At 39.0% G+C, this 17,786-nt stretch overlaps 2 protein-coding genes across 5 annotated transcripts; one reads left to right on the top strand and one right to left on the bottom strand.

Moving 5' to 3' along the window:
* Positions 1-860: 860 nt before the first annotated feature.
* Positions 861-13,388, bottom strand: PMS2 (PMS1 homolog 2, mismatch repair system component). The gene is made up of 15 exons (XM_086473327.1): positions 13,369-13,388; positions 12,835-12,974; positions 12,168-12,254; positions 10,967-11,069; positions 10,158-10,341; positions 9,492-9,659; positions 8,048-8,145; positions 7,174-7,273; positions 6,812-6,896; positions 6,176-6,328; positions 4,181-5,093; positions 3,165-3,332; positions 2,625-2,725; positions 1,519-1,688; positions 861-1,142 (listed from the first exon to the last, which is right to left on the bottom strand). Exons 1-15 carry the CDS (start codon positions 13,386-13,388, stop codon positions 999-1,001), a joined length of 2,634 nt encoding a protein of 877 aa, XP_086329453.1. The 3' UTR covers positions 861-998.
* Positions 13,389-13,601: 213 nt separating this feature from the next.
* Positions 13,602-17,591, top strand: AIMP2 (aminoacyl tRNA synthetase complex interacting multifunctional protein 2). Of its 4 annotated transcripts, none has more exons than XM_086472948.1 (4): positions 13,602-13,622; positions 15,608-15,814; positions 16,329-16,560; positions 17,071-17,591. In XM_086472948.1, exons 2-4 carry the CDS (start codon positions 15,707-15,709, stop codon positions 17,454-17,456), a joined length of 726 nt encoding a protein of 241 aa, XP_086329074.1. In that variant the 5' UTR covers positions 13,602-13,622; positions 15,608-15,706; the 3' UTR covers positions 17,457-17,591. The 4 variants fall into 4 exon arrangements, with proteins under 4 accessions (XP_086329074.1, XP_086329071.1, XP_086329072.1 ...); XM_086472945.1 differs by lacking the exon at positions 13,602-13,622 and adding an exon at positions 13,659-13,859; XM_086472946.1 differs by lacking the exon at positions 13,602-13,622 and adding an exon at positions 13,728-13,865.
* The last annotated feature ends 195 nt before the right edge of the window (positions 17,592-17,786 follow it).

A 17,786-nucleotide genomic window follows, 5' to 3' on the forward strand; every position in this document is an offset into this window, starting at 1 on the left:
TCGCCCCATCCACACTCGGAGGCCTGCCCGTTACAGGCCGTGGGTGCAGGGCTGCTGCCTAGGCCCTCCCCATCAGCCCCACCGCTGAGACAGGGCGCGTGCTGCTTTGTGCGCCAGAACAGCAGCATCACAGCCGCACCACTCTATAAGCAGTAAATAGAGGTGCTAAGGAAAAGCCATCAGTAAAAGATTCCTTACGTCGAATCTTGGTCCTACAGAAGTGGAAGAGCTTAGCTATTTCTTTTAGTGGACTTCTGATTCAAAAAGAGAATTTTCTAACTATTTTGATTCTCCTGAGATAGAATTTGGACTGACCTGATCAGCAGTGTCTAGTGAGACAGCTTTTTTCCATTCATTCTCAGAAAAGGAATCCCTGTTCTTGAAAAAAAAATAAATATTTGGAATATGGAGAGGAACAATTGCTAATAAAGAGTAAATATGCCAAGTGAATTATTCTATTTAGGCCTTAAACACAGATACCACTAGGTTAATCATTAAAGTCAATATTCATTACCTAGTGAAAACCAGCTTTAGTATAAGGTTAAAAAAAGTTTTTTCACTCATATAATTTCCATTTTCTTTAAAATTATCATATACGGGATATATAAACATAGAAAGTTAATGTTTGTTTTATGGAATTACTAGAGACAAATTCACATTCCATTTAATTTTAAGAATCAGTGTATTTGCTATGAATGAGGTTCATCTCTTAATCTTTATATATAAACATTTATATTTATTTTTAAAAAAGTCTTCGTTGCAAAAATAATACACACAGTAAATCACAATACAAGAAAATGTTATTTACACATGAATTCCAGGACTTCGATATTGTTGACGTGACAGGAGTAACAATGAAACCCTGCTGAATGCCTTTGTTATTGTCTTCGAATTTGAAGACTGGCTAAAATTTTTTTACTCAAAATAAGAGTATAATGATAAAAGCACAACATATCACCGAGAATTAAAATCAAAACCATTAATAACCAGAAACTGACTTATTCTGGTGAAATCAAGTCTAAACTGACTATGTGTCTCATAGTAGGCCTTCCATGGGGGCAGTTCCAGGGATGCTCAATCTCACCCATATGGGTGATCAGTTTTCTCATTTCCTGCACATTCAGTGCAGTTCCAATCATCACCTGCAGGTAAAAGCAAAGAAAACCCCAATTATTATTTTCTTTCTCCATATTGACAACTGACACAGATAAGAGCAGTGCTTCAGCTACTAGAGCAAATACTGTGCAAGGCATTAAAAGCAGAAACACCTAAATGATGAACAGAACACAAAATATAGCTCAGTATGTTCGTAAGTGCACCAATTTGAAACAAAATAAAAAACTACCAGAAATTTTTCCCAATTTACACTAGACAAAACCACAAGCAACAAAATGAAGGATTTTGGCACTTAATAGTAAATAAGCTTCCCCTGCAATATATATAGGTACAGCCACCTATATATAATACAACAGAAAATAAGGTATTTATTTGAAAACAAGCGTCAAGTGCTATACTTACAGACTTCCTGCAAGCTCGAGAAGCAAACATCTGTCGGACCCTGGAAGGCCTACACATGACTCCAGGGCAGTCACTTAACATGAAGATCAGCTCATCTATGTCTTGTGGACCGAAAGTCCAGTTTTTGCTTGTTGGCAATGATATTAATTTAACTCTTTGAGTTACAGGAGCTGAAAAATTTGCAATAATTAATAAAAAAACCCCCAGAGCATTACAGGAAGTTACCTCTTCTTGGGAGAAAAATTGAGAAACTATTTGATACATTAGTATGATGTGACCTGCATATATGCAAAGGTTTCAATTTAGTCTTTTGCTGGATGTTACTAACTTAACCATAGTGGTCACTACAGCAGATATCCTTTTAACGTTAGCAAAAAAATTGCTTGCGAACTTAAAAGCAGATGGATCTAATTTCTGACAAACCCTTTAACTTCAAACAACAAACTGTTTTATGAAGCTACTTTGGGGTTATGTGTCTCCAAAATAATTATGGATTTTTGTTTGTAAGAAATTGGTAATTAATAGCATTTTAGGCAAAAATTGGAGATTCTGGAAGAACATGGAAAAAGACTATAGTGACTTCCCAAATACCAAAGTAGTAACACACAGCACTTCTGTTATTCTCACTGTATAAGGAAAACAATAAGGAGCTTGCAGGTTACACGATCTGCTCAAAAGTACACGGCAAGTCAAAGCTAAAGCCATAAGAAAAACCAAAGAACATTATTTACCAATGGTATCTATTAATTTAAAGTTAATAGATTTATCATTTGCCTGCTTTTAACCCTGCTGGGGCCTGCAAGTGTACTAATATAACAAAAGGGTTTTTATGTAGCACATCCAGAAAATACACATCCAGCTACATAATCAGTGACTCCAAAGAGTCTTCGGAAACTTCTATAAAACACTGGTGAAATAAATGCTCTACAATGTTCTGTTAAACAGTGCAAAGAGACCACAAAATCCTAAGTCTTAAAAAACCCCCAACCCATATACTATAATGCATATTATTTCAAAGTTTCTGATAACTACCAGAAGAGATTTTTACATAATTGAGATTAAACGTTGAACTTTTTTTACTTCCAGTAATTCTGTCCCAAACTCACCATTTTCATTTATGACAAAATCAAACCCATTTTTTCTGAATATTTCCAGGTTTTCAATCAATACAGTTTCATTTACAGCTGTTAAATTGAGATTTTGAGGCCTGAAAAAGACAGAAAAATGTGGTATTGCATAGGTACATAGTGCAGACCACAAAGTAAGTTTCAGAAGCAATCTAGAGATACTAATACAGAGTTCTATTAAAACATTTCACTTTGCTTTATTAAGTCGGTTGGGCAGCACTCCCTGTTGCAATAGCAGCCTCCAACATCCTCACTGTACGACCACGCTCACCAAACTGTGGGCTGCCGTGTAAGCCCACTGTGAAATCCCTTTGACCCCTGACTTGCTGCATTGTTACAATTGCTGTCTGTGGAATTTATTTTTCATGTGAAGACTGACTCTTTGAAACACAGAATATAAACACAACTTTGGTCTTGAATGTTTTGAATGTGTGAAATACTACATAAATATAATCACAGATATCCCAAAACACTGAATTAAACGTAAAATATTATTGTTAAAACACTGAAAATACTTACACTATCAGCTTCTGACCTTGAAGAACAGTGTGTTGTTGTAACATCTCAAAGTTGTACTTCTCATCAGTAGCATGTTGGTCAATTATGAAAAGGTCAGAATTCAACTTTGCTATTATAAACCCTAAATTGAACTGGCCAATGATTTCCATTTTTGCAAACATTTCTTTACTGTATATAGAAAATATAAACAGATTATAAATTACACCTCATCAGTCATTGTGTTAAGATTGTAAGACTTAAAAACACCTTTTCCTCCCCTGCAGAATACACTTTACATAAAAAAAAAAAAAATCTCATTTAAGCAGGATGTGAATGTGAAAAAGTACACTTATTTGGAATCTGCCACTGACCAATGAGGCCATTTCTGGCAGAACACAATCCATCATTAAGGCAGGACTCATTCATGATTCTCCCATTTTAAATACAGCCACTGGTGACAATAAATTAAATTGGAAACAGGGAGTATGGTGATAGTTTAATTAAGTAACTCTGAAGGCAGCATCAGGGTTTTGAAGTTAGGCAGCTGACACATTTGCCTTTTCACAATTAGAAGCTTTCATAACTTTTTTTAATCCAAAATTAACAAATCATAAGCTTTTACTGTCCAGTGACCACCTGAACATAGCTTATTTTCACAGCCATGTCTCACCAAATTTCAAATTCACAGGAGGGAGAAATATGAGTTGTGCAGTCTTTTCAGAGTACCTGTTATGAAGTTTGCTGTTTCTCTGACTACACTGCAAATTACAAGTCTGAACTAAGCCAAATCTACAATGTTTGTGGCCTTCTTTTTAGTTTATTTTTCCACATTCCATTTGCACTTAATTCAAACAGCTGCTCTGTCAGGTAAAATAACTTGTCAAATGGACATTTTTAATGGCATAGTTAAATAAAAGATTATCCAAAACTTACAGGTAGATGTAAGCCTCCTCCCACTCCCCAAGAAAGGTCTTATATTTTTTCCTTAACTATTTTTATTAGTAGATGAATACAGTATGTTAAGAAAGTGAAAATACCTGATCTCTTTTCTTAATTCATCTTCTGCTACTTTATTTTCTCCAGGGCTAATTTTTGCTTTAAATCTTCTGTAATTTTGTGTTTCTGTACTTTTCTGTTGTTGCTGTATTACCTTTTTTACCTTTTCTGCTAAAACCCTCATAGAGAATTCAAGTGGCACAGTTTTCTTTTTAACTTCCACCAGTACATCAACACTTGGCACATAGTTCCCAGTATTCTTCACTTCAGGACATTTACTTGCCTTGAAGTCATCTGCTTCACTTTTAAAGCTTCTGCTTTTAAAATATTTTACTCTTGAGGAAGAGCTGTTGGCTCCTTGAGATAACTTATTTTGATTAGTCCAGTCATTCACTTGATTTAACTTATGTTCAGCGCGCAAGACTTGAACATCACATTCCAATGACTTCTCACTACATCCACCAGTTTTAAGACATTCATTTTGAAGTTGTTCTGCTGAGCTACAGAATTCTTCTTCAGGAGGATTAATTACACTTTCACTATTGATGCAGCTCCCAGCTTCTGGTGTACCACATCCGGCATCAGACTCAGAAGTGCTACAGAATCCAGAATCCACATTATCTTCTAATTTTCTCAGATAACTGCTTGGAATTGACATCTTTGAGTCCATCTTATGACAACTCTCAGAATCCTTAGTCAAGACAGCCTTTTGAGTCTTCACAGTACTCAAAGTGGTATCAAGTGACATTTGTCTAGGGGAGCTGTGCTGCTGTTTTACCTTTTTAGGGCTTTGAAAATTACTCTCTGTCTTTTGATGGAGAGAGAACGACTCCCTTAATCTGGCAAGGGTCATTATTCTTCTTCCTTCACCACTTGGATTTTCAGTCTCTGAGTCAGGCAGGATTTCCACTGGAGGCTTTTCTGACTCTTCAGGAAGTGTCTTCTTCAAGTTGCCTAATAAAATCAGAATAAAGAATATTTCAAGATTTTAAGTTACCTGGACACATGAATTAAATGATGTGCTTTAGTAAAAGGAATGAAAAGGGAGGTAGAAAAATAGCAAACTCCTCAAAAGAGCCCTTAAGGTTCAGACAATTGACGAGTATGGGGCTGAACTGCATTAATATCCCACAGATCAGCAGTTACATCTTTGAGAAACTTAATGGTACTTGTGTGAATGAATTTGTAGTCTCTTTTTAAACTGGAACAGCAATCAGTCCAATCCGCACGTTTATTATAAAATGAGTTTAGTGACCGAGTGACAATGAAAAGTGAATTGCTCTGACACTTTAACTGTTACTATAAAAGTCAGCTGGCAAGGTCTTAAGGAGCTGGCACAATACATACTTGAGGTATATATGTGATTTGTAGATAATTAGAGGACTTCAACCTCATGAATTGGCAGTCCGACATGTATTTTACAAAAGATGAATTTAAGACAACAGTAAGAATCAGGCCACAATTGATTCTCTATGTCAGTAAAAAAAATGACATTAGAAGGGGTTCTGCTGGAAGAAATGAAGAGGATGAGATGGTGCTAACACAGAAAAGCAGTTTTGAAAGATTATACAGTCACAAGAAAATCAGCAATTTCTGTAGTTATAAAAGAATCAAAGTTCAAAATCCAATAAACTAATACTTGAATTTCAGATTTTATTTATGAGACCTTAACCATTCTTCCTCAAGGACATTTAAATAAAGTAAACACAGAACTCCTCCAATAACTTGGGAGAAAACCTTTTCAAGCATTATCAATTAGTTTTGTGTAATTTTTTTCCCCATAAATTTGACTATAAATCATGTTGTGCTGGCATGTGTAATTTCCCTAACAATGACTTAATAACTTAGGGTCCTCCTTCATTATTTGATGTCAATAACAACCTTTCAATGTAAGCAATACATGCAAAGTCTGCCCTGAAAGGTGTATCAATTAACAGCCAGACATTTTTTTCATTTTTTTTTAAAAACCCCACATTTTTCCATTTTCAATTCTCTACCATGTATCATACACAAAACTTTCACATTTTGTATCCTACCTGCAATGTCCAGAAGTTTCTGATTGACATTCAGTTTGTTAACATCACTACCGAACATCTCCATCAGAGAAGTTTTTAAAATTGCTAGTAAAAGCTTTTCCTCCTGAAGTAAAATTTGCCTTTTGTCTGGAGTTACATTGATGTCAACACACTCTGAAGAAAAGTGAAAGCCAACCACATTATAAATTAAAAATAAAATTAAAAAAAAAAATCCACCCTTGAATCAAAATTCTCTGCACTTTCACCCTCTACTTTTATTTCACAGGATTAAAACCAAAGCCACAGTTAGCAGTCACAGTATGTCTGCAAAGTAAACTTTTAATTTTCTCAACATCCCAGCAAACAAAATGGAAGCTAATTCTGTGCAATAACATCATACAAGTTTTCCTGTATTTAAGCTAAGCACAAGATCCCCTTTATCTCACACTTGAAATAAGAAGTTACTTTTGAGTACAGAAAAAGTAGAGGGGAAAAAAGTGAAACCTAAGCTCTCCCTCACCAACTGTAGATCAAAAAATCACCACAGTGCAGGAAGTCATGCAGATAAGAGTTACGATATTCTCTAAATAAATACCATTTATTCTTCAGTGAAGTTATAGCCTTCAGTGAAGTTACTGAGAATTACTTATAACTCACCAGAATCTACACAAATGTTAAGGACAACAAATGGATACTGGTGTTTATTGTATAAGTGATAAACTTCATTCACAAGCTTGATGACCTGCAGCAAAGGTGAAAAAAATAAGTGTCAATACTATTATATTCTATTTCCCACCAGTATGTGTTATTTAATCCCCTTCAAAACAGTTAATGTACTAAATCATATCTTGTACGATGGAGCTTTTGTTCACACAAATAGACGCAATGCAGACAAAAACTTGAGACACAGGCAACTGCAGGATCAAGCCACACAAATACACGTCATTTACTAACCCAGTGGTTTTCAGAGAATACTGAACAAGTTAGCGTTAGTGATGTCAGAAAAATAAAATCATCACCTTTGCTGGATCACATGGACGTTGATTGATAAAGAAAAACTGTCTGTCTGTTGTACTCCTTCCAACACCATGGTCACAACGAGAAACGAAGCCTGTAATACTGTTCAATAATTACAACAGAATAGTAAGGTAAAATAGACAAGCAAAACAAAAGAAATTTTTCTGACTGAGCATCATATTCCATATAAAAGAAGAATATTTTGTTAGGAGCTAAAAGAAACACTATTATGCAGCACCAGTAAATCTGTATACATATTTCATCTCTCAATTCCTTATCTGACAGACGCTGGATGTTCAGCTCCAAAAAGGCAACATCAATGAAAAAGTAGCTACTTCTTTTGAAATCAGAGTAAGCATTTGTAATTTTTCTGCTCTGAAAGCAGAAGAGAGGTCAGTTGTGAACTGTCATTGGTCAGATATTGATGCATCTGTTTACACATCTCATGTATAGTGAGAGATAAAAAGCTCACTTTAAGTAAAGGGTAATTTACTTACACAGACTGATTCACATTCTTCTCATATAATTTCTCAGTAATGTGACCGAAGAGTGTAGGTAGAAACAATGGCTACAATTCATCTGTCCAACTACTCAGAGCACTGACAAGGGTGACAATCAGCAGATTACAGTAATATATAACCAACTGGGACACAAGGAAGAGTAGTTTTGCTCTTCCCACTCATTTGACTAACAACATCTTAGTCCTGAATTAACTTTTTAAAATCGAGTGATGGTCTTTTCCAAACTGTATACTGATCTCTACTATGCTGTTCTTAGTTATATTTAATACTATTAACCACCACACTTTTTTTTTTTTTAAATGTTGGGTTATGGTAAAATGCCACTGGCAAGAGTGGTTTGTACTTTTCTAATTACCTATAAAGGTAATGTGGCATGTCAGCAGTGTGGAGTCCATATTCTTCACAAACAGCTTCATTAGGAGGTAGCTGAACAAAAGGAATGAGGCTCTGCAACTAAAAAAAAGAATCCAAACATTAGACATGTACAGATTTTTTCCTTCTATTTTATTGTTAATTATTAGCCTTAAAATCTATTTGATAAAATGGTTGGTTGGCTGACCAAGTCAAATATTTAAAATATCCAGACCTACCAGAAGACAGTAGCACTGCTTACTGAGAAACAGAAATGATGCCTTAACAAATTGGCTGTTCTCATCCTTTGACGTCACTACTTTCACCTTAGTTATTTCACAGACCCTTGCTTCAAAATGTACATATCCAGAAAAACAAAATAAATTACATGATTTGGACTTTCCAGCTACATGCATATGACCTATCAACTTTTATGTAAAAACAATATGCAAAAAGACTAATAGAAGTTTATTTTTAAAAACTATTAGAAAAGATAAGTTATTTGAATCACAAGCTGCCTAAGTACAGGTATGTTTACCACAAACATTTTGCCAGTCATGCCACTATTGTTTTTCTGTCATTAGAGCATCTTCTACTGATTTTACATTTAAGTATTTGACATTATACAAGCAGGCTATAAGCTAAACATTCTTCCGATAACACTGAATTTTTAGCTATGCTTGTTGCTGTGTGGCAAGACGAAGTTACAGTTTTCATCCAGTCTTTCGGCCCCAACATGAACAGGCTTTGAAATCTCTACACAGGCACCATGAAGGGAGGAGGCACTTAACCAGCAGCTATCAGCCACTTAATATTCCTGATGGTTGTAATACAAGGCTGAGGAAGGATGGTTTAGTGCCTTTTTTTTTTTTCATCTTTGCATTATTCTAGAGGATAACAATGATTTTTATAGCTATTACTTAGAAAGCATCACAGTCCACACCTCCACAGGGGCGGACTGCAATCCCATTTAAAGGTTAACCAGAACACTAATGAAACTTAGCTTCACAGGAAGAGGTTGCAAAAGCTAGAAACACCTTAGTTTTCCGTTCCCCAATTAAGACTTTCACATCACATCATTTTTAGGCTTTTTTAAAATTACTTGTTCTTGTGACATACAGACCTCGGTGCCCATGATGTTTTTCAAAAGCACAAACCTTCAGAGGCTTGCTGGCACAACAGCTCATAAAACAGCCTTCAGAGAGATATTTAGCAGAAACCCTATCACCTAATCGTTTCTCTTCCATCAAAACATCTCTAAGCAGATTTAGAAACTTCCAAGGGAATCGGCAGAGGCTGGACCGTTTCTCCTTTTCAACCTGTAGGGTGTGCTAGAAGTTAACACATGCTCCATCCTCTTCCAGCCCCCACATCCCCTCTATTTATTAGGTATTAGAAATCTCTCTATACAGTTATATTATCTCTCTTTTCAATAATAAAAGCAGTACCTGTTTTTGCCCAAATACTGCTCCAATGTTTTCCTTTAAGCTAGGACTTCCAGTAGTGGATATCACAGAGCTTTTTTTCCCTTGACCAACTTGATTAGTGCAATTAATCCGCACTCCTTTTGAAACAATACAGTATGCCTGCAATACTTGGACCATTTTTGCATATTCCTATTAAAGAAAAAAGAAAGTTCACATTTATATGAAATGTCTCTCTTTAAAACAAAAATAAACAAACAAAACAGTCAATATTTGCAAATAACATAAAAAGAGCGTGGGGGAGCACATTTAATACTTTTTTTTAAATATCTTTACAAATTAAGTTAAAAAAAAAAGTGAAAAATAGTGCTTGAAAAACTAACAGCATGTTTACAAGACTGATATTTAGCCATAAAACAGCAGGTCCTGATTCCAAAATACACAAAAGTGATCATGATATTTATTCTTTTAAAAATCTGAAAATTTGAGAATGTACCTCTAAAACCAATCATTGCAAAACAGAAGACAAAAGCATACAGGAAGACTGTTTTCTTTTTGATGAAGATATGACACAGGCATGAAATAGCTTGACATAATCAATCTATTCTACAGAGAACTGAATATCATTCAGCAGTGAATAAATTCTGGGGTATGACAGTCCTTTGATTAATAACTTCTGATCTAACCTACCTTTTTAATGTTTCTTTGAAATTCCTTATGCCGCACCGGCAAAGTATAAAACAACTGCTGTATGTTAACAGTTGTTCCTTGTTGTCGTGGAAAAGGAGTTCTTTGAGTAATTTTACCGTTGTGATCAAATACCAAACGAGTCCCAACCTTTGCAGACTTATGACATGTAGAAATGGTAACATCGCTAACGGAAGGAAAGAGGCAACAGAATTACTCACTGAGCACTGTATCTTATCCGCTGCCCACAACCTACAGACATAGGATTTTCCTAGCTACAATGCAAACATTTTTACTGCTATCCCCTTCATTCTTCTCCTATAAAATGCAATGTTAAAGTCTGGTTTTGTTGGGCACTACATTCCTCATACTAATACGTAACAGCAGAATATTCTTGATGCACAGAACTGCCTACAAAACCTGCGCTATTTCAAACGTGTAGTTTGGGAGGAATTTAAGTACAGTTTTAATGAGTTACACCCTGGCAAAGAGCACTTAGATGTTACAGTGCTTTACCTCAGAGGATCAAACACTTAGGCAAGTACACAGTTCCATCCTGTTAAGATTTGCATGCTTAAGTAATGCTAAATTTTGTACATAAAAGGACCAATCGGGTGCTTAGAATCATAGGATAAATTTGGTTGGAAAGGACTTAGGACTTCATGCAACCTACTGCTCAAAATTTACCTAACATTACAGAACTGGAAATTTCCAAAGCCTCATTTTGTCAATAACGGTAAACTGAAAAGTCAGCTTCAGTTATTTTTGTGCGTATCGTAACTTTCTACCAATAAGAAGTTTAATATTAATACCTTAATGCACACAGTGAACTCAGAGCTTCACCTCGAAACCCAAACGTTTCAATATGTATTAGATCAGAAAAATCTTGTATCTTTGATGTATGATGTTTCAGAGCTGAAAAAAAAGATATTTAAAATATATATTTCACTTCAAAATGACACTGGTGTATGCAAGTAGATTTTGCATGCATATCAAGAAGGAAAAAAATTTCTGTGTTATTCATTGTATTTTACATAATTATGAGACAAAATAATTAAATACTTAATGTTTCCTTTCTCCTTTTCCTAGAAGCAAGATCTATTTAAAATCTCAGATATGCCTGTTATTCCATACTTACACCCAAAATTCACATGGCATTGTTGGTATACATATTACAAGATGCCTCGGAGCAGTACCCAGTACCCGCTACTGCTACTGATGTACCTGTCACAACTTCTGCCCTGCCAGAAAACAGCTGCAGTGCTGTGGATGGTATATAGTGGGTAGGCATAAGCCTATTCCACAATGACCACAGCTGAGGAGGACTCAATCTACAGAACCAGTGCAGCAGCACTAGTCACTAGGTAAGAAACTGAGTTAGTAGCAACCCCCGTGAACTTTCACTATCCTGGATCAGTAGGAGAAAGAATTCCTGATGTACCTATATGCGTACTGTGAACACACAAAGTTACTGAGTAATAACTTATGGTGAAAGAGATCCCCAGTCATTATGTGAAAAAAAAAAGAAATGCAGGTATTTCTGTTTCAATGGCTAGTTTTTGCTCCCATTTTGTGCAATTTAAAACTAGCAAATGGAAAATTTGACAGTCAGCCATGCCACGTCAGTTCACTTTCAGCAAAAGTTCCCCTCTCAAAAGCAGTCACTTTCACAAAGCTTGAGTCTTTCAACAATGACTGATGACTCAGCATGAACGAATCTAAATGAACATTTATAGGACTTTCTCTTCTATAATTATTTCTATTCTTTATTCCACTTAAATAAGCAATCAAATCAAAGACTACTTTTGAGCTACAAGAACTATAACCACAATAGCACTGCAGAGTCCAGTCTAGCTTTGCCCAAGTCTTGCAGGTCATGTGGGCATTATGTGAAAGCCGAGTATCCATTAAAGAATATAAACTTAGCTACTTTTTTTAAAAAAAATTTCCTTTCTCACTGAAAATATACTTTCAAAATGTACAAACGTAAGTCATGAAAGAGGTTCAACTTACTCAAGCCTTCAAAGTTTTCCTCTTCCACTCCACCTCCATTATCTGAAACCTCTATCAGTTCTGCTCCATGATCTTTAAGTTTTATATCTACAAAATTGCATAATAAGTCTTTTAATTCTGTATGTTCATACAAAGTACTTGGTATTAATTTTGTACTTTAAGTAACTTTATCAGAAAATGGCTTTCCATGTCAAATTTGAACAACAAAAAAAGCCTCGTAGGTGTCAAAAGTTAGATCAATCTAATGCAAACCAGCCTGTACTCACAGATAGTTAAGACTCATTGCACTTTTGCCTGAACAGAAAGTTTTCACAATTATAAGAGGTGTCATCCTGGCAGCTCTAGAAACCACAATCCTACCTTAACCATCTGCTGGCTTGAGGCCACCGGCTAGCAGAGCCTGCTCACCGCTGCTGTACAGGCCACATACCTTATTTACTGGCAAGCAGGGCTACAAATAAAATAACGCAGACAAAATCCCATGCTTCTAGGAGCCCAGCTGGACGCTGGGAAGCAAAATACTTAAGTGTAAAATCACTGCAAACACGCTTGGCCCAAACAGAAAGTATTTGCACAGATTTGTCAATATGCATTATGTTTTGAGGAAAAAAAAAAGTACTTTAGAACTCAGTGAAATGTTATCAAATTACGATGAAAAGAAGGTTACCAATGTTGGTAGCTCCAGCATCCAGGCTGTTTTCCACCAACTCTTTCACGGCAGTGCCAAGATTCAGCACAACCTGTCCCGAACAGATCCGATGCACGGACTTACGGTCGATGGGCTTGATGGCTTTGGCAGGCTGCAGGCTTGAACAAGAGGGACAGGGAAAAACACGGTAGTGCAGAGCAGGCGGTAGAGGCTCGCCGCGCCTCCGTTCCTCTCAAGCGACGGCAACCAGCACCCAAGGGCGAGGCGGGGGGCAAAACACCGATACCCCGGGCGGCCGCACCCAAATGCGGAGCGCCCGAGCATCCCCAGAGGCTTCCCCGAGCAAGTCGGGAGGGAAGGCGGGAACCGAGAAGGCAGCGGCGGCCGAGGAGGCCGCAACCGCGCCAGCGGCCGGGGCACGGCCCTCTGCGGGGGAGCGAGGACCCGAGAGCCCACAAGGAGGGGCGGCCCGGGCAGGTGTGTGCGAGCGAGGGCGGCCCCCGCCGCCGCGGGCAGGGGCCCGCTCCAGCCCACCCCAGGGCAGGCGCTCACCAAGGCTCAGCCACCTCCATCGGGACCCCAGATGGACGCGCCGCACTCGCCTCAGGATCGCCTTCCCGCAAGCCCCGCCCCCGCTCAGTCATTGGCCCCTGGAGAAAACAGCCCGCCAGTCCTAACCAAATTGCCAACTGACAGCTACACCTTTTACCCTATGGCGACGCGCTTAACGAATCAGTGGCTTATGCTGGCCAATAGAAAGAAGACAGGGGGCGGTGCGGCAGCCACCAGCATGCATTGGATTGCGGGTGAGTCAGTAAGGCACCGTGCTCCCATCTGGCCCAATGGGGGCGGCGAGCGGGCGGGCCCGGCGGCGGGCCGGGAGCGGGCGCGCTGTGCGGGCGGGTGCCGCCATGCCCATGTACAGGGTGAGGCCCTTCCACCGGGCCGGCGGGGAGGTACTGGCGGAGCAGCTGCCCACCTGCATGTACCGCCTGCCCAACCTGCACCGCCACCCTTCGCCCGCCGCCTCGCCGCCACCGCAGGTAGGAGCGAGGGAGCGCGGGTGGGCCCGCCTGGCCGGCCGGGGGCAAGGCCTGCTCAGGCGGCGGCCCTCAGTGTTCGCCCCGGCGGCCTCGACCGTGCGCACCGGGCCGGCGTCTGGGACGAACCCGCCTCCGGCCGCGCCGAGTCGGTGTTTGCTGCGGACGGGGCGTGCTTTCGGGGGCTGGGAGCCGGCTCCGGCCCCGGGGAGCTCCCAAGGGCCTGGTCCCCGCGATCCGCCAGGAAGTGCGCGATAGCGCAGGCTGCGCTGGTTCCTCCTTGCTCATCAGTGGCTCGTTCGAGCGTTAAATAAGCTCAGCTTTTCCAGGCATTTCTCTGTAATATTTGTAAAGCCTTCGGTAATTCTCAGCTTGGCTTTTCTGGGCTCTCGTGTGTCCCAGTTTCTGTGTTCGCAGCACCGTGCCGGCTGCGGCCTCACAAGCCCGTAGTCGGTGACTGTGTCCCAGTAGGCCATGTCCCTCCCTACTGTGTCGTCACTCTCTTGGCTCAGGTCTATTTTCATTTCTGCTGTTGGATAGGAACTGGCCAGCTACACACCTTCTCTTTCTAGTCTCAGTTACTTTAAGGCAAAAATGCAAATTACATTAATCTAGCAGACTTCAGCCCCTCTCCAGAGTCAGGAACGCTTTGAATTATTCCAGGATGCTTGTGGCTGTTTTTAGCTTGATGCCATCACATCTTCCAGTGAGTTCTTGCTGTGCCCTCACCCAGGTTGCTGGTGGAGATGCTGAGTAGGAGTAGCCTTGGGGCAGAACTTCACAGGAGCACTTATTAAGATACCCTGCCATTCCAACAGCAATGTATTAACTACCAGTCTCCTGTGAGAGTGGGTTTTACTTCATGGAATTGTGTATGAGTCAAATAATGGTCACTGAAAAGCATTTCTGTGTCTTGGCCTTGACAATAATGTGTAAGTGGGTATCAGGATTTCACTTGGATACCTCGCTTGTTCTCTCTTTATCCATTAGATGGAAAGAAGGAAGTTTGGTCGATAGGTTTGGTTTCATTAATCCTTATTCAGGATGCTTAGAAATTGATTATCTATATAAAATAATGTTGAAGAAAAATCTTTTAAGTCTGTAGACTTAAAACCTCCCACAGTAATGTATTTTTCATATTTTAGAAGAGGTGGCATTGTAAGATAAAGAGACTTGTAAGATAACTGAGGTAACAAAAAGGTGCTTTGGGATTAACATGTAACAAAGCCTGTGGTCTTTTTTTTCCTCTATCATTTATATTCTGTGAAACAAAGAACGACTACAAAGAGTGATTTCATATGATACACCATCCATCTAAACCTGCAGGGTTTTTACTTTTTAATTACCTGAATTGTCAAAAAGTTTCTGTGTTTGGCAGCCTCGCACAGACTCAGTCTGCTCTTCTGGGCTGATGAGCTAACTTTGTTTTTTCAGGTTTTAATTCAGCACATCACTGCTAACTTTACATTTCTGTGGTGGTGGCGGCCTTGATTTTTACTACATTATGGAGGTTGCTGTAGCTAGTGGTTTAAAAAAATACATTAAGCAGGAAGTTTTCAGAGATTTGATTAAATAACCTATCTCTCACCACACTCACACAGGCAAGAGAGACAACCAATAGATGTAGAACCATGGCATTCCACGATGTTCCAGTTATTTGAATGTGTTTGAAGTCTTTCAAAGCTTACCGTCAAGTGAGCTGTGGACTATTTTGACACTGAGCTGAGTGAACATTTCTACCTCTCCTGCAGGAAGAGGCTGACCTGTCACTTCAGGCACTTGAATCCCGCCAGGAAGAGATTCTGAAACGCTTGTATGAACTGAAGAGCGCTGTCGATGGTCTCTCAAAGATGATACAAACCCCAGATGCTGACTTTGATGTAACTAATATCATTCAGACTGATGAATGTTCTCCTTTGACAACAAATGGAGCAGATTTAGATTTGATGCTTGGAAAGGTAAGTTTAGTTGAGCATGTGCATTGATAGATACTTTCTTTGCTCTCAGATTTTCAGGGTTGTAAGGGTGACATTAAAACCTGGGACACTCAGAACTCAATATGCAAGCCTGAGATAGTTACAACTACCCTTTCACTTTGGGCATCGCGATTATAGATAGAAACATGTATAAATACCAAATCCTACATATTCTTATTTGGATACAATTCCAAGATAGAATGGTTCATTTTGAAATTACAACAGTTGGTTTCTTGTTTGTTACAAACTGGAAATTTTAACTTTGGCTTCAGATTGGTCTAGAATTTACCTCAGTCACGTTCTTGAATTGTATGTTGAGGAAGGAAGATGTTGTAGTTTTAAATGTCCAAACTTAATTGATTTGTTTGATTATCATTAGGATTTCAGATACACACATGCATGGCTATGTACATTTTGGTGGCAAATGAAAACTCCACTACCTCAAAGTCTGATCTGGACTGTGTCTTACCTGCTGAACCTTTTACTTTCCATTCAGGATTATGGTGCCCTGAAAGATATTGTAATCAATGCAAATCCTTCTGTACCTCCGCTGTCGTTATTAGTACTACACAGTCTGCTTTGTGAACGCTATAAAATATTATCAGCTGTTCACACACATTCATCGGTGAAAAATGTGCCAGAAAACCTCTTGAAATGCTTTGGAGAGCAGACTAAGCAGCAGCCACGTCATGAATATCAGTTGGGCTTTACTCTCATCTGGAAGGATGGTAAGAACGAAGTTCCCTCAGAGATCAGTATTTTACAATAGGTGAGAAAATGAAACTTGTGTTATAAAACCTTGACAACAGATTCTTTGTGTCTCTGTGCTGACACATGATGGGTACGTACTGCTGGTAACGTTTTTAGCTCTTTATAGCTGTGAACAATGATGGGGACAGAGGAGGAAGATTCCTGCTTGTGGTTACTGCTACTAAAATACACATGGCGTTTACAAGGTTGTTTGTACCCACGGGATATTTTTATAGGAGTGTTTTTTCAGGTTCTACAAATAAGTTAGAGTAGAAATCAGGTGGGAGACTGGGCTGAAGTTTGCAGAAAGTAATCTCTTTATCCCAGGTTCCTGTCTTAGTCTAAATATTTAGACTAAGAAAACAAAATTGTTCATTAAGTTAATGATGTTAACAGTGTTACTGGCATCACAAATAAAATACACAATAGAATTACCGTTGTATTTACCTACCACATGGTATTCACTTTTTTTCTTTTCTTAATTTCAGTTCCAAAACCCCAGATGAAGTTTAGCATTCAAACCATGTGCCCTATTGAAGGAGAGGGGAACATCGCTCGATTCCTCTTTTCCCTGTTTGGCCAGAAGTACAATGCAGTTACTTCAACTCTGATTGACAGCTGGGTTGACACAGCCATCTTCCAGCTAAAAGAAGGCAGCAGTAAGGAAAGAGGAGCAGTCTTGCGCTCTATGAACGCTGCCCTGGGCAAGACATCGTGGTTGGTGGGAAATGAACTCACCGTAGCAGACGTTGTTGCGTGGTGTGTGCTTCAGCAGACAGGTAGTGCAAATGCTGCCCCAGCCAATGTGCAGAAATGGATGAAGTCGTGTGAGAACTTGCCACCTTTCAGCTCTGTTATAAAGCTACTAAAGTAAACCTGTGCTCTTCATAATGCTGTAATTTGAACCTTACTCCAGCTCCTGCCTGTAGTGGTTTGACTCCTTTCTGAGATGTATTCAAGTACTACACAGTTGGACACAATTCTAAAATCAATTAAAACATTACAGATACCTTTGGGTGTGACATTCCTTTTTTGTAACTGATGCATAACACGCATGTTTGTTTAATGATTACAAGGGCTCTCTTACAAGGCTCTCCTGTGTAAATACAAGCTGCACTTGTAATTTTTCCTTCTATTTTTCCCTGTAACCCCAATGCTTATTTACACAAGTTAAATGGTATTGAGGTTAAGTGCAACATGAGTT

This window comes from Leptosomus discolor, chromosome 14, assembly GCF_034619465.1.
Source record: "Leptosomus discolor isolate bLepDis1 chromosome 14, bLepDis1.hap2, whole genome shotgun sequence".
Lineage (NCBI taxonomy): Eukaryota > Metazoa > Chordata > Aves > Leptosomiformes > Leptosomidae > Leptosomus > Leptosomus discolor.